The 14,028-nt window shown below is 37.1% G+C and overlaps 1 protein-coding gene across 1 annotated transcript in view; it reads left to right on the top strand.

Annotated features, from left to right (window-relative positions):
* Positions 1 to 11,953, top strand: part of LOC131030876 (exosome complex exonuclease RRP44 homolog A) — a 158,865-nt gene extending 146,912 nt beyond the window's left edge. Inside the window, exons 19-25 of the mRNA XM_057961821.2 lie at positions 8,236 to 8,356; positions 8,575 to 8,634; positions 8,862 to 8,967; positions 10,884 to 10,979; positions 11,181 to 11,262; positions 11,368 to 11,433; positions 11,589 to 11,953. Of these exons, the coding sequence (XP_057817804.2) occupies positions 8,236 to 8,356; positions 8,575 to 8,634; positions 8,862 to 8,967; positions 10,884 to 10,979; positions 11,181 to 11,262; positions 11,368 to 11,433; positions 11,589 to 11,823 (766 nt within the window). The 3' untranslated portion in view covers positions 11,824 to 11,953. The remainder of the gene's footprint in view (positions 1 to 8,235; positions 8,357 to 8,574; positions 8,635 to 8,861; positions 8,968 to 10,883; positions 10,980 to 11,180; positions 11,263 to 11,367; positions 11,434 to 11,588) is intronic.
* Positions 11,954 to 14,028: the final 2,075 nt, after the last annotated feature.

The following is a 14,028-nucleotide window of genomic DNA, read 5'->3' as shown; positions in this document are numbered from 1 at the left end:
AATCACACCTCCTCCCATCACCATCAAGTCAATTTGCCATCAAAACAAGGTTGTCTTAGTGCACAAGGTGAAATCGAGAGACTTTCTAGGAAATTTGCTCTGGACCCTTTGGAAGGGTCAGGAGCTTAAAAAGAATTTCGCTCTAGACCCTTTGGAAGGGTCAGGAGCAAATTTGCTCAATTAGGTTCAATTCTCATCCTTTTTCACTCATCTTTGCTTTAGACTTGATCTTTGATCCTTTCCCTTGCTAATTTGCCCAACGATTCAATGGCTTTGGTGAAGAATTAGGTCCTTTAGGGAATTTTGCTTTGGACCCTTTGAGAGGGTCAGGAGCTTGGATAAATTTCACTTTGGACCCTTTGGAAGGGTCAGGAGCAAAATTTGCAATTATGCTCAAATTCCTTACTTTTCCTCATTTCACTTTACTTCACACATCAATACTCTCTCAATTACGCCATAGGGATAAGGTTCATGAGGCAAATTAGGACCAAGAAGGGAGATATAAGGAAATTCGCTCTGGACCCTTTGGAAGGGTCGAGTGAAATTTGACATGTTAGTCTCTCTGTCAGGATTCATATATGGAATATAACATTTAAGTATAAGTTATATTCCATATATATTGTCAGGATGTTTGAGAGTGGTTTCGGAACTCCAGGAGTTATAATGCAAATCTAGTTTTTGGAGAATTCTTCAGTTTTCCAGACTTTAGTCAAATTTCAGGATCAGGATGACATTCCAGACAGCCAAATTTCAGGGCATTTGAGGATCAAGATGACATCCAGACTCCTTAAGGCGAATTCGCTTTGTCCTTGATGTAAGGGATGGGACCGAGGAGGACATTATGCATTCAATAAAGGTTTGATTTAGCAACTTGAAGTGCGACCGGATAGTACACAAAAACACCCTAGGAATGATCTAAATAACTCCTAATCACTCAATTGACCTGACCTCTTGAGGAGATCCACCTGACTCAAGCAGAGCCTACTATCCTAATGAGCCCCCTGGGGACCCTTCAATGCAAAGACTAATAGCCGAGAACCTAAAAGATCAAGAAAACAAACCCTAGAAAACAAAAAGTAGGGGTCCCCATTTGCAATGGGGTGATGTGTGAATACGTCACAACAGGATGGTGGTGCAAATATATATAGTACTTTAAAAATTAGTTATAAAAAATGTACAGAGAATAATAAATGAAACTTTGTAGTACTGAATATCAATGTATTTATATTAATCAAAATGATGATTGCATTAAAAATTTAAATACAATTGGCCAATGGCCCAATGCCTCTAATCATCCCTAACGTTTGCACCAAACTCCATATTTCTCAAACTGTAGGTCTTCTTGAGGTCAGGCTTAGATCCACCTGACTCAAGCAGAGCTTGCTATCCTAATGAGCCCCCCAGCGACCCTTCAATGCAAAGACTAATATCCTAGAACCTAAAAGACCAAGAAAACAAACCCTAGAAAGCAAAAAGTAGGGGTCCCCATTTGCAATGGGGCGAGTGTGAATACGTCACAACAGGATGGTGGTGCAAATATATATAGTACTTTAAAAATTAGCTATAAAAAATGTACAGAGAATAATAAATGAAACTTTGTAGTACTGAATATCAATGTATTTATATTAATCAAAATGATGATTGCATTAAAAATTTAAGTACAATTGGCCAATGGCCCAATGCCTCTAATCATCCCTAACGTTTTGCACCAAACTCCATATTTCTCAAACTGTAGGTCTTCTTGAGGTCAGGCTTCTCTAAACCTTTACCATCCACCCCTATATATGCCACATCATTATCAATTTGATTGGCTTCTCTACCTCTACATCCCATTAGGCCGATGGACTCTCCTTGCATATAGGCATGTTGTGGACGATGAGATAACAAACATTGTGTACAACTGCAAGCTTCTTCGCCCTCCTAGAGGCAGGCCTGTTCCTCTTAATAGAGTGGATGAAGCTTTAATTAAGCCCTCTCACGTTGAGAGCCATACCGTACAGGAAGTATATATATATATATATATATATATAGATAAAGAGAGAGAGAGAGAGAGAGAGAGAGAGAGAGAGAGAGAGAGAGAGAGAGAGAGAGAGCTTGGTTGGGAAAGTTGAGAGCTATTGTGTACAATAACTTATATATATGTTACTATATACCCATAGCTATGCATGTGTGAGAAAAAAATTGTCATCAAGCTCAAGGGCATGATTGGATTTTTGATTGGTAGGATTTCAGGTCCACTCCATCCCTCAGTCCACCTTGGAGCTTGGTCGTCCTCCTCGACCAAGCCCATGGGCATGATTGGATTTCTTGTCGTCAACACCCCCTAGCCCCAAGTATGGTAGGATTTCTGGTCCATCCATCTCGGAGTGGCGTACTTGATAAGACCCTCAAGTCCAAGGGCATGATTGGATTTCTAGCCTTCAACACTCCTTGGCCCACGAGCATGGTAGGATGTCTTATCTAGCCATCTCAAGATGGCGTGCTTGATATCTTGTGAACTCGGAAGGCTGGCCATCCTTCCTATTTGCAAGATATTACTATAAATTCAAAATAGATTGCTAAAGGAAATTTGTGACAATAAATGTTAATCAATACCTCTTATAATCTTTGAAGCAACTTGCAAGGAGTAAATATATTTATTTAGATTGATGGCTGTAGATAATTATAAATATGTTGGTTCAATATATAATTCTTTTGAATGTAAATAATTATCCCAATTGCTAATCGCTGCTGGGTTCTTGAATGATACAAATCCAATCTGATTCCCCTCCCTTCACCCAATGAGGTTTCCTCCTCTTATATCTTCAGTGGTGGAAGGGTCATAAGTTCATAACCATTACGTTTGGAAAGATATAGCCTTTGCAATGAAGCTACTCTCTATGAATAATAATAATCACCAAATGTCCCCCACTTTGCTGAGTGTCAAGGATAATCAATATTAATAAGGAATTGCTGACCAACATGTAGTGGTCACCTCTTTCGTTGGTGAGTGCTGCTCCTTACTTGGTATGTTCGTGATTTTAATTGTAATAAATTAGTATTTTTCTGGTGGGGGCGTGACAACCTAAACCTTGAATTATAGCCAATCCTATACCTGAACTGGCAACTTAGATTAGGAGACAAGTCAAAGATGACTGTCATAGAATCTTACCTCTTATTTTGTGTCCTTATACCCTTTTATTTTGAAAATTTTATTTATTTAGTTTTTTGGGTGCATCCAGACATCTTTGGGCTAAGAAGTTGGAACAATTGTGAACAAAAACCACAATTTCGAGTGTTTGTGTAGGTCACTTTGTTGGATTAAATTGTCATTGATGTCAAAGGTAATTGTGGATTTCCCCCTTGAACCAAGCAAATAAGATTCATAAATATTATACTAGCTGGACCAACCACCTTAGGCAAGCAATTAAACTAAGAATATATACTTGCCTTATTGAAGGCCAACTTCCTTGAATAGACATGTCATTTGGTGAATGGGAATTTAAATTATCTATTTAATCTTATTGGTGCCCCCTCCTTTTTGGTTGACCCTCCTTGGTTCAAGCGCACAGCATTGGGCAAGAATATTAAAAAGGGCCTATTAATGCATGGGCCGACCTCATGGGTTATGGCACATCTTGGAAGGAATATATTCAAGTTAAATAACTATTATTTGTTCCCTTGGCCAACCTTGTTGAAGGGATATGACTATTGGTTGAGGGTGCCTCTTGAAGGTGTATAAATAGAGGTTTGTTGTGGATCATTTACGCATCCATTCATTGAATTTTGTTTCTATTAAGAGCAGATTAGTAAATAAAAAAATTGAGAGCATATCTATGAGCAATCAGAAAATCATGTATTTTGAGAGCAGAAATCAGAGATGATTGGATCAGACATTGGGCAGATTTGTGAGCACATTTTGAAGATCATATAGCAGATCTGAGTGGAGTTTCAAGAGCAGAAGTTCAAGGCAGATTTGTGGGCAGATCTTGTTGAAGTCCTTGAAGGGATCTAGGGCAGATCCAACAACATTATAATCATTTCAAAGGTTGTTGCCTTCTACTTTGCAAGTTCAAGAGTTTGGAGCCTCTCAGTCAAAGAGATCAGTGCCTCTTGCTGAGTAGGTGGTCAGTGGAGGGGGATTGGTGTCTCTTGTGGGTTGTTGCCTACGAAGTTGTAACAAGTTTTCTATGAAAGTAATATTTTTGTGTGGTTTTCTCCTGCAAGGGTTTCCACTTAAAATTGTGTGTGCATCTTGTGTTTCCATTATTGCTGAAGATTGCTAAAGTTATAAATTGGAAAAAATTGTTCTTATACTGATTCACCCCCCTAGTATAAGTGAGTGTGTGTGTTTCTTCAATTGGTATCAAAGCGGGTTCCTTTGAAAAGGCCTAACCACTTGAAGGAAAGATCTTAAAAACACATATGGCGAGTCAAGAATGGTTTTCCTCAAGGCGAGCCCCACTGATAGGAACAACTTGAAAATATGGTAATTGCATGATTTATTAAAAGAATTGAATGTACATATATAGGCAATTACAAGGATGACGTTTCCTAAAGCTACAATCGTAAACTGAGAACAAAATTAGAAAGAATCTAATCTAACTAAGATTACTCCTAAAATACATTATTGACCATTAAATAATAAGATATGCTAAAATATTCTAATACAACTATGCATTTTGGAATGTAAGAATGCACACTTATTTGATGGTTCATGGATTTGATATATGGCAATCAGTTGTGGACAATTATGTGGCACCATCTACTCCACCTACTGATCAAGCCAGAAAAAGAGCAAGCGAGAACAATGCTACAGCTATGAATGCAATCCTAAGTGGCCTAACTGAATCCAAATTTGTCAAATTCATGCATTGCATCTTGGTGAAAGAAATATGGGATAAGCTTCACATGAGACAATTTGAAAGTTTGAAAATGAAGAATGAAGAAAATGTTGTTGCCTACTTTCATCATTTGGATGAAATTGTAAACACTATTTGTGGTCTTGGAGAAAAGATTGAGAATGAGTTTATTGTGCAAAAAATATTAGGCTCTCTCCCCATGAGATTTGATATAAACGTTTCGGCCATCGAAGAAACGAAGGATTTAGACACCTTGAAGATGGACAATATGCATGACATTATTACAACATATGAAATGAGGACTAAGAATGGAACAACATCAAAACGAGAAGCCGCCTTCAAATCATCAAGAAGGATGAAGAACAAAGTTCCAACATCAAGCGAAAGTTTAAGTGATGAGGAAGAAGCTAATTTTGTAAAGAGATTCAATAAAGGATCTAGCAAGTGCAAAGATAAGTATACTCTTAAATGTTTTAATTGTGGTAATATAGGGCATCGTGCTGTCAAATGTCCACAAGTTGGAAGTGCAAACAATGAAGAAGTATATTATGACAAGAGAAGAGATGAGAGAAACCACATGTCAAGAAAAAATATGCTCAAGGAAAATCCAAGAAGAATTTTTGAAGACAGAAAAGGAGTCTATATGCCCGAGGAAGTAATAGCTCATCTGAAGAAAGTGATAGTCATGGCCATGGAAATGAAAGAAGAAGCTCCAAGATGTGAAGATAAAGAAGGTGAAAAGATTCAAAGCGAGGAGGATGCTATAGCGGATCTTGAGGAAGAACTTACCGTTGTTGTCGATGAAATCAAAAGACTCAAGAAGAAGAATTCAAACTTGAAAGATCAAATTCAAGAATATGGTGAAAAATTTGAGAAGACAATTAGGGACTTAAACACTCAAGCTCAAGAAGTCAAACACATTGAAGATGTTTTGAAAGAGTAGCTGAAAGCAAAAATCCTGGAATCTGAGAAGCTTGAATCAGAAATTGTTTCCCTAAGCAAGGAGCTAGAAAAGACTAAAGAGCATCTTAGCAGGAACATAAAGTTTGATAAGAGTTTTGAAATGTTAGAAGATCTGATTAACTCACAAAGATCACTCTTTGTCAAAAGTGGTCTTGGCTATGATGGTGAAAGTTCACAAACCACAAAGAAGTTGGATGGTAAGAATTATGCTGCGGCCCTCAAAAGTTCCAACAAAGAAGTAAGCAAGGAGGTGAACAAAGAATAGAATAAAAGGGAAGAAAGCAAAAGGCAAGCAAACAGAGATGAAAGCAAGAAGGAAGATAAAGCCTCATAGTTTCAAAGAACTAACAAGAACAACCTCAAATGGTCCTTCCCTAAAAGAAAGCCACACACTACCAAGTTCAACTATTCCTTTCATGGCTATTGTTTTTCATGCAATCAATATGGTCACAAAGCATTAGAATGTAGAGTGCGTACAAGGAATGATTTCAGTTTTTAAAAAATAAACTTCAACTCATTTACTCGTCTAATGGTTATAACGTCATATGTTACAAGTGTAACAATTTTGGGCACATAGCTAGCTTTTGTAGAAGTACTTTTGCTGATCCTCCAAAACAAAATAAGAAAGAAGTTTGTGAAAAGAAAAGGTTGAACGAAACAAAGTTTGGAAAAAGGAGCAAAATGAGAAATCTATGCTTGTACAAGTGGCACTACTGAAAGATCCCCAGCCAGGTTATACTGGAATTTTTCTGATTTTTATGCTGCTGATTGAAGGTTTTAAGGTTGTTTTCTGAGTTTTGTGCTTGGGCTTTGTTATCAATAGATTGCATAGGGTTTGAATCATAAACAGTTCCAATGAACCACAAGTTTTGAACTCAAAATGCAGAAATATAATTGACTGATAATCAAATTCAGAAGTCTGATTTAAGAACAGCAATATAATAATGTCCAGATTTGAGAAATCTAATTCACCCAAAACAACAAATTTCATACCAGGAATCCAACGCCTTTGCCAGGAGAGTTTTCATTAAAGAAAATCCGAATAAAATTAAATCAAAATTAAATTTTACAAACTTTACGTTTTTTTGGCTGTCGGCCACCCGGGTTCAACCTGGGTCCGCCTTGGTCCGCCCAGGTCTGTCCTGGCACGAACCGGGCCTGTGGAACACGGACCCTGTCCGGACCACAAGCGGACCGGACCAGAACAGGACCAGTGGGCCAGGAGGGCAAACCCAGTAACCTAGGCTGGCACCATAGCCCACTTGCTTTGAGAGTGTCTCCTCCAGGCTCTAGGCCACATTAACATTTTGTGGGGAGTTGAACTTGAGTTTCCTACACGTGAGAGTCCACATTGATTTTTACATGAACACCACAGTCCTTTCAGCTGTTTTGAGAATTATGACTGGGCAACCTTTGAGTTTTGGTGGTATCCAGATTACTTGAAGATGAAAACTAATAACCATTTATGTTTGGAAGATTGGTACACATGTTAATGTCTATTATTTTGAAAACTAGCATGCACTACAGAAATGGAGCTACACTATTGTTTTGACCAGGAGAAAGATGGTTGATAAGTTCTCAGTCAATATTTACTTTATAAATTACTATGGTATAAGGTTCCAATCAAAACCACAAAAAGGATGAGACCCAGTCCAACAAAACCACTCTCCACTTTTTATTGGCCAACATTATGGAAACTATAAACATGGAACAAATCAATTACTAGCCGTGCATCAACCTGCTGCTAAGCAATTTTCAAAGGATACAGTCAAAACAGAATCAAAGACAATTATTTGCTGCTACAGAAAACAAGAAGGCTTTCCAATTTTTTGATAATGCGATCTGGAAGGTTCTTAACAAGTGCATCATTCAAGATGGCCAAGGCAAGGTAGCTGCTACAGGATGGACCTTGAATGTTGAAGGAAGATCTGATATTGACCGACATGATAGCGAATGTCACTGGCCCCTTAATAAGGCGAATCTCTTAAGATATGCACCTCGAGCAACTTTTTATGCTTTGCTTACTATGCGGCAGCTTATATTTATGTGTTTTGGGCATTATTTCCTTTGTTTAAGGTGTATGCTTTCTGCAAGGTAGATAATCTGCTAAGTTTCTCTATCCTTTTCCATCTGTGTGGATGTTACGTAATCACTTTAACCTGATTCATGTTATCTGTTTTGGGATTTTTGTATTTTTTTTATCATATATGTGAATTTCACTTTTATCCAAAAAAATGAGGTTATGTTTTTTTTTAATTATTTAAATCTAAAAGTTAAACATTGAGTTGCTTTGGTAATTCTTTGCATGTTTTCTTTCACCATGATCATTAGGCATACTAACATTTTTAGTCGGTGGATTTCTATTTAGATAAAATTGAACTTCTTGATTATACAATAGTTCTTCTGGTTTCACAAAAATGGTGGTGCACAGGCGTCATCCAACTCCAACACCAGAAATGCTTGAACCTGTATTGCGTACAACAGCATCTGTTGGAATTAAGCTGGATGTTTCGTCTTCAAAAGCATTAGCAGATTCTCTTGACCTTGCTGTGGTATGACCCTTAATTATGATTTTTTAATTGACTAAATTAGAATAAAGGGATATATAATGTCTCTATCTCAAGTCTACTTTGCATTTTGCTCATAATGATATGTGTCTATACTCTATAGCATGTGTTTTGTTTATATTTGACTGTAACACACTTCAAATTGACTCATTGTACTCAGCTCATTATTGTTGTTCATTATACTCGGTTGAAAATCGTTGCAGGGTGATGATCCATATTTTAACAAGCTGGTTCGGATTCTTACGACAAGATGCATGTCACAGGTTTGTTTCTTCTCATGATTTTTGGACCTATTTTAAAAGCACAATAAAAGGTTTGCCTTGTTGATTTTTCTAGGACAAGTACAGTATATCCGTCACTTGAACATTCCCCAGATTGTTTATTCCATTGCCATGTCCACTTTTATCCTTTTCTCATATTGCCACAACTAGAATATGCAGTTTAAAAAATTGTAATATCTTACCTAAGTAATTTGCTGTATGAATTTCAGGCAGTTTATTTCTGCAGTGGAGATCTTACTCCTCCTGAGTTCCATCATTATGGTCTTGCAGCTCCCTTGTATACACATTTCACATCACCCATACGACGTTATGCAGGTGTGTATAATTGTTTCTATCTATCAACATGGAAAGATAATTTAGAATTTGTCCCTCTCCATCTCTTCAGTCTTGCAGGTCAACCTATCAATTTGGATTTCATATTGTAAATTTTTCTCTATTAGTTCTCTTTTTTTTAAACTAAATTGTATGTTTTACTCTTCTGTTTTTTTGGATCTGTGCTTGTCACAATTATTTTTAACCTGTTGGGAGCTCACTGTGCTTAAAGCTGCATATATTAGTACTACTGGCAATCTTGGTTAAGACTCTTTCAACCCATAAATCTTTGTATTGTTTAGAAGTCATTGGGTAGACATGCCGATTATAGTTTCTGGTTAGTAGAAGATTCTTTAAAAAATAAGCTAACTGGAATAATTGCATCTCGTAATTGATTATATGAGAAAGCAATTGAAGGAATGCTTTTGAAGTCAAATTATACTTTGTACATGATTAGACAACTTTAGTCATTATTGAAATCAATGCGCATACAACGTAAAGGCTCCACATTGTGTCGAACTATGCACCCACATTCCTCAAAGCTCAATGTTGCTTTTTATTTCAAGGACCTTGCAACATATAGCATGTACAAGAAGAAAGATACAAGTAAGCTTGCAGGAGAAATAATTCATACTGAGTGTCAAGTGTTTGTTATTCTTTGTTTCTGTTTATCATTTCTGCTTTTCTTTTCAAAAGTTTTAATGATATATGTGCTTATACTGAACCGGAAATGAAAATGAGAGTCATATGATTCACATGGCATGGGAGAAATGTAAGGTTAAGGGACCTTTTTAATTGGTATGAAATGGAAGTGTATATTAGTATAATTGAAATATTTTTGTGTATCTGTGAAGACATTCTGTCACAACCCTACCATAAGAGGGGCAGACACAGCATAAGTAAAATCGTCTTGATTCCAAGATTTCGCTATTTGCCAATCAGAAGACTACACTAGTGATCAACCCCAGTATCACATAACAAATAATTAGCAAGTCTGAGGGATATTTGTTAAGGCATTGATTAATTCCAAGGGGTGCGATTTTTGAAGGGTCCAAAGGGCTTGAAGACAAAGGGCAGCCATTGCAAGAGACATTCCTCTTCAAGCCACGAAAATGTATTAAGGGCAAGATTGTCCTCCAAGAAGGGTAGTACAGAATAAATGCAAATATAACCATCAATCAAGAAGATCACATTCAGATCAGACATAAGAGCAGCAGACCTCTAACCACATCAGGTCTGCTATAACAATCGGCAAAGACAAGAGTTAAGCATTCGGACAGGGGAGAACTGGCACTTCCATTATTATTGCAGTGAACAGCCATCTATATACTAATAAAAGAATTGTGGCTCTAAATCAAGGTACTAAATTGACAATTTACATTCCCAAGCCTAATCCAAACCCTATTTGGGGATCCTAGGGCAAATTGAGTAAAGTCCCGATAGGGGACATTGCACATTCTGACAAATGATTAAGGTTTTGGTGCTGAATCAGCAATGAGTCATGGCTCATGACCGCTCAGAAAATGCTTGGAAGGGAAATTCTACATTACAGAGGGGGGAAATATAATGTATCTTCTTATCATTCTTCCTTTAATCTGTTAACATTTAACGGAATGCTAAGATTGGAATTTCAGTTAAATATTTTGTTTATGTTATTTTGAATCATGTCAAGAGCATTACTTTTAGCATACAAGGAGATCATTTTAATTGGAAAATACAACTCAACTATTCAAGTTATGCTATTATAGTTTTTACATCACTACGAACTACTTATATTCCTAAATAATCCAGTTTTGTTCTTGAACTAAATACCATTAGCTGTTTTAATTTTGAAATTAATTACCTTATTACATTAGAAATTATGATCCGTCTTGATTCATGTTTGTATTCACCAAGCTAATGTACCTGCTGTTATACAGATGTTATAGTTCATAGATTACTTGCTGCTGCTTTGGGTCTGAGTAAGTTACCTGCTGTGTTTCATGAACGGGCACAACTGACAAGCATCGCTGACAGTAAGTAACAACTTATGTTGGCAAGCAACTATACTGTTAAAATTTAAAATCAACTGAAGGATTCATATTATTCTTAAAATTTCAGTTTTAAAATGCCGCACATTGAGTTTTGCATTAGTTAAATATAATGCTATCTCCATTTTGGAAATGGAAGGTGCATTTATGAAGTAAAATAGTGATAACTGTGCATTCTTTGTACAGATCTGAACTATCGTCATCGAAATGCTCAAATGGCTAGTCGAGCATCTATTGAACTCCATACACTTATTTTTTTCAGAAAACGGTAATGATAATTTTTTTTGTTTTGCATATTATGAATTGGATAGGCAATGTACACTTTTCTCATTGTTAAGGTAAACTGAAAAGAGTCCTTATTTTTTCCAACCAGGCCCACTGATGCGGAAGCAAGAATTATTAAAATGAGATCTAACGGCTTTATTGTATTCGTTCCCAAGTAAGTTGAATATAAACATCCAAGAATATGGTGGAAACATATGACCTTCCCATTCATTGAGGAATGTAGTTTGAATAAAGTGATGTTACAAGCTACTAATGATTGTTTACAAACCTTTCAAGTACTGTAATATAATTATTGTGAAATTCCTGCAGGTATGGGATTGAAGGTCCTGTGTATTTGACCCGCAAGGAAAAGCCCAAGGAAAAGCATTCTGCAAAAGTAAGTAATGAAGAGGTCGAATGGATAGTTAATGAGGAACAGCAGACTGTAACAAACGCAGACAGAAGTGTATCTTATAAAGTACTAAAACCAGTAACAACTCATATAGAGGTTGTTGAACCTCAACCTAATCGGCCCAAGCTTCAACTTACTCTCATCAAAGTCTAGTATCGCTTTTAAGATATTTGTTGTTGTGGCCCCGGAATGTTTATCCAAACATTCCACAGTGTTTTCAGTCTGCTTGTATAAATAGTATTTCTTTTGATATTTTATTATAATAAGATAAATTATTATTTTCTATTTGTATTCAATAATCTGGGCAGTTTTTCCTTAGTTCAAATGCTTGTGTAGAAACCCTCCATATGATATTGATTTAGCGAGTTGTAAATTTTGTCTTGGCAACCACAATTAGCGAGGACAATCTTTTACCCTCAGTTAATTAGTAGACTCATGGCCTGACAGGGCTTGAAACTGGTATGTTTGTTTCTATGCCACTGGAGATCATTCCACCCCTTCCTACTTGGCATTATGACTAACTTGGTGCATATTTGTGTAAACATGTTATGTTTCACTGTTCAAACACATTTAATGTGCTATTAATTTAAATACAAAAAAGTACTATTAAGAAAGGATAAATCACTAGAGCATAGTTTATATTCAAAGGGATTAAAAATAGAGCTTTGTATTATTTACATATGGGGCATTTGCATGTTTGAAATATTTTCTTTGATATTATTTCTTATCAATTTTACCCAATAATGTGGTTGACCTAGATAATGTGTCTACTATTGAGTAGACAATAAAGATGTACATGAATGTGGTCTTGACCACATTAACTATGGAGGAGGAAGAGAGACCATTTGAACCTCGCCCATTTTTAAAATGCCTTAACTAATGCCAAGCACATGAGTTGTTTATTCCGATGCTCTTCCTTTGTGCGCATAAGCAATTCATGCCCCTTCAATGACCTTATTTGGCGATGAGTTGGCTCCCTCTTTGGATGCAACTAGTATTGCAATGTTTGGTGTGACAACACTTTCTAATAGCATGTTGGCCCATGATCTTGAGCCTTTTGCTTGTGGCTGTTGGTTGTATGCCAGGGCAAAAGGTTATTGTAGGGACAAAGGCTCCACCTAGCCTTGTTTTGGGATCTATTGCGAAAACCCAAAGATATGCCTTTGTTGCTCGGTCTAGACTTGCTTGGTTCAACCACTTTCTTGTGGCAATTCCTCTCTGGTCATTGTCTACGACGAGGAAGTGGTAGATAATGAAGATTTATGCTAGAGGCTTGGTTTGGTTTGTCGGTTCCCCACACTCTAGCCTACTCGCCTTGACCTACAAAATTGGGTCTAGAACTCTTGCAAATCTTTGGTGTCTAGTAAGATCAAACTCTTTCCTTGTGCAAAGGGTTCTTTCATAGCTGTGTTGGCTTCATTTGATGATTGAAATATAGTGCTAGAACAATCATGGGCTTGGGCGAAACATTCTCTTTTCGTTAAACCTTGGACTCTTGCTTTTAATCCTCTCACTGAACCACTCTTTGTGCATCTAGTTTGGTAAGATTGCCTAACTTTCCACTTCAAATTTGGGATGATTCTTGTTATAAGGCCGTCGACAACTTAATTGGTTATTGTTTGAAGGTGGATGATTCCACTTTTCACTTGGGTCACTCCACCTTTGATTGCATTCTTGTCGACATTGTCATCTCTTAATCTCTTCATGTGGATGTGGTTTAGATGGTCGAGGATAGGCCTTGGACACAACTGCTAGATTATGAGGGCTTCCCCTTTCATTGTCATCGTTGCTTTGCTAACAGTTGCTGTGCTTCGAATTGCTCTCAGTCGTGTAGAAAAGGTTTTGCTACATGGTGGAAAGATGTTAAGAACACTTAAATGTTGAGGTTCCCTCTAAAGACTTGCGAGCATTGTGTTCCGAGTGTGACCCCATTGTGTCCTAATGTTCCTTTTTTGATTCCTTCTTTTCCTAGTCAGTCTTTGGCTACACAAGCTTCTCCCGCTCAACTACCATCTTCTTTGGTGGATGTTGATGTGCCTTGTAATCTCGTTGCCCCTCCTTTAGTAGTTGTTGATCCCCTAGTTGGAGAATCACCTATTGTTTCCTCGAGTATTGGGGTGATGGCTGATAGCATTGCTTGGATAGAAGTTTGTCAAAGGAGGAAAGGCCATTCTCCTTCTCCCCTTACTCTTTTGGGGTTGGTGAAAGAGAATTCTATGATATAGGGTAGGGAACCTTGTCTCTTGTTGGTTCTTAGCTTCGTCAAAAGATTCCTCTCTTCTTTCTTAATCTCACCTCATGCGATTCTCTCTTTTTGCTTTGATGGTTGACTTGTATTGGGTCAGACCATTCTCATGC

This window comes from Cryptomeria japonica, chromosome 10 (genome assembly GCF_030272615.1).
Source record: "Cryptomeria japonica chromosome 10, Sugi_1.0, whole genome shotgun sequence".
Classification (NCBI taxonomy): domain Eukaryota; kingdom Viridiplantae; phylum Streptophyta; class Pinopsida; order Cupressales; family Cupressaceae; genus Cryptomeria; species Cryptomeria japonica.
Note: the sequence above shows the minus strand (reverse complement) of the source record. Positions and strands in the feature narration are given on the sequence as shown.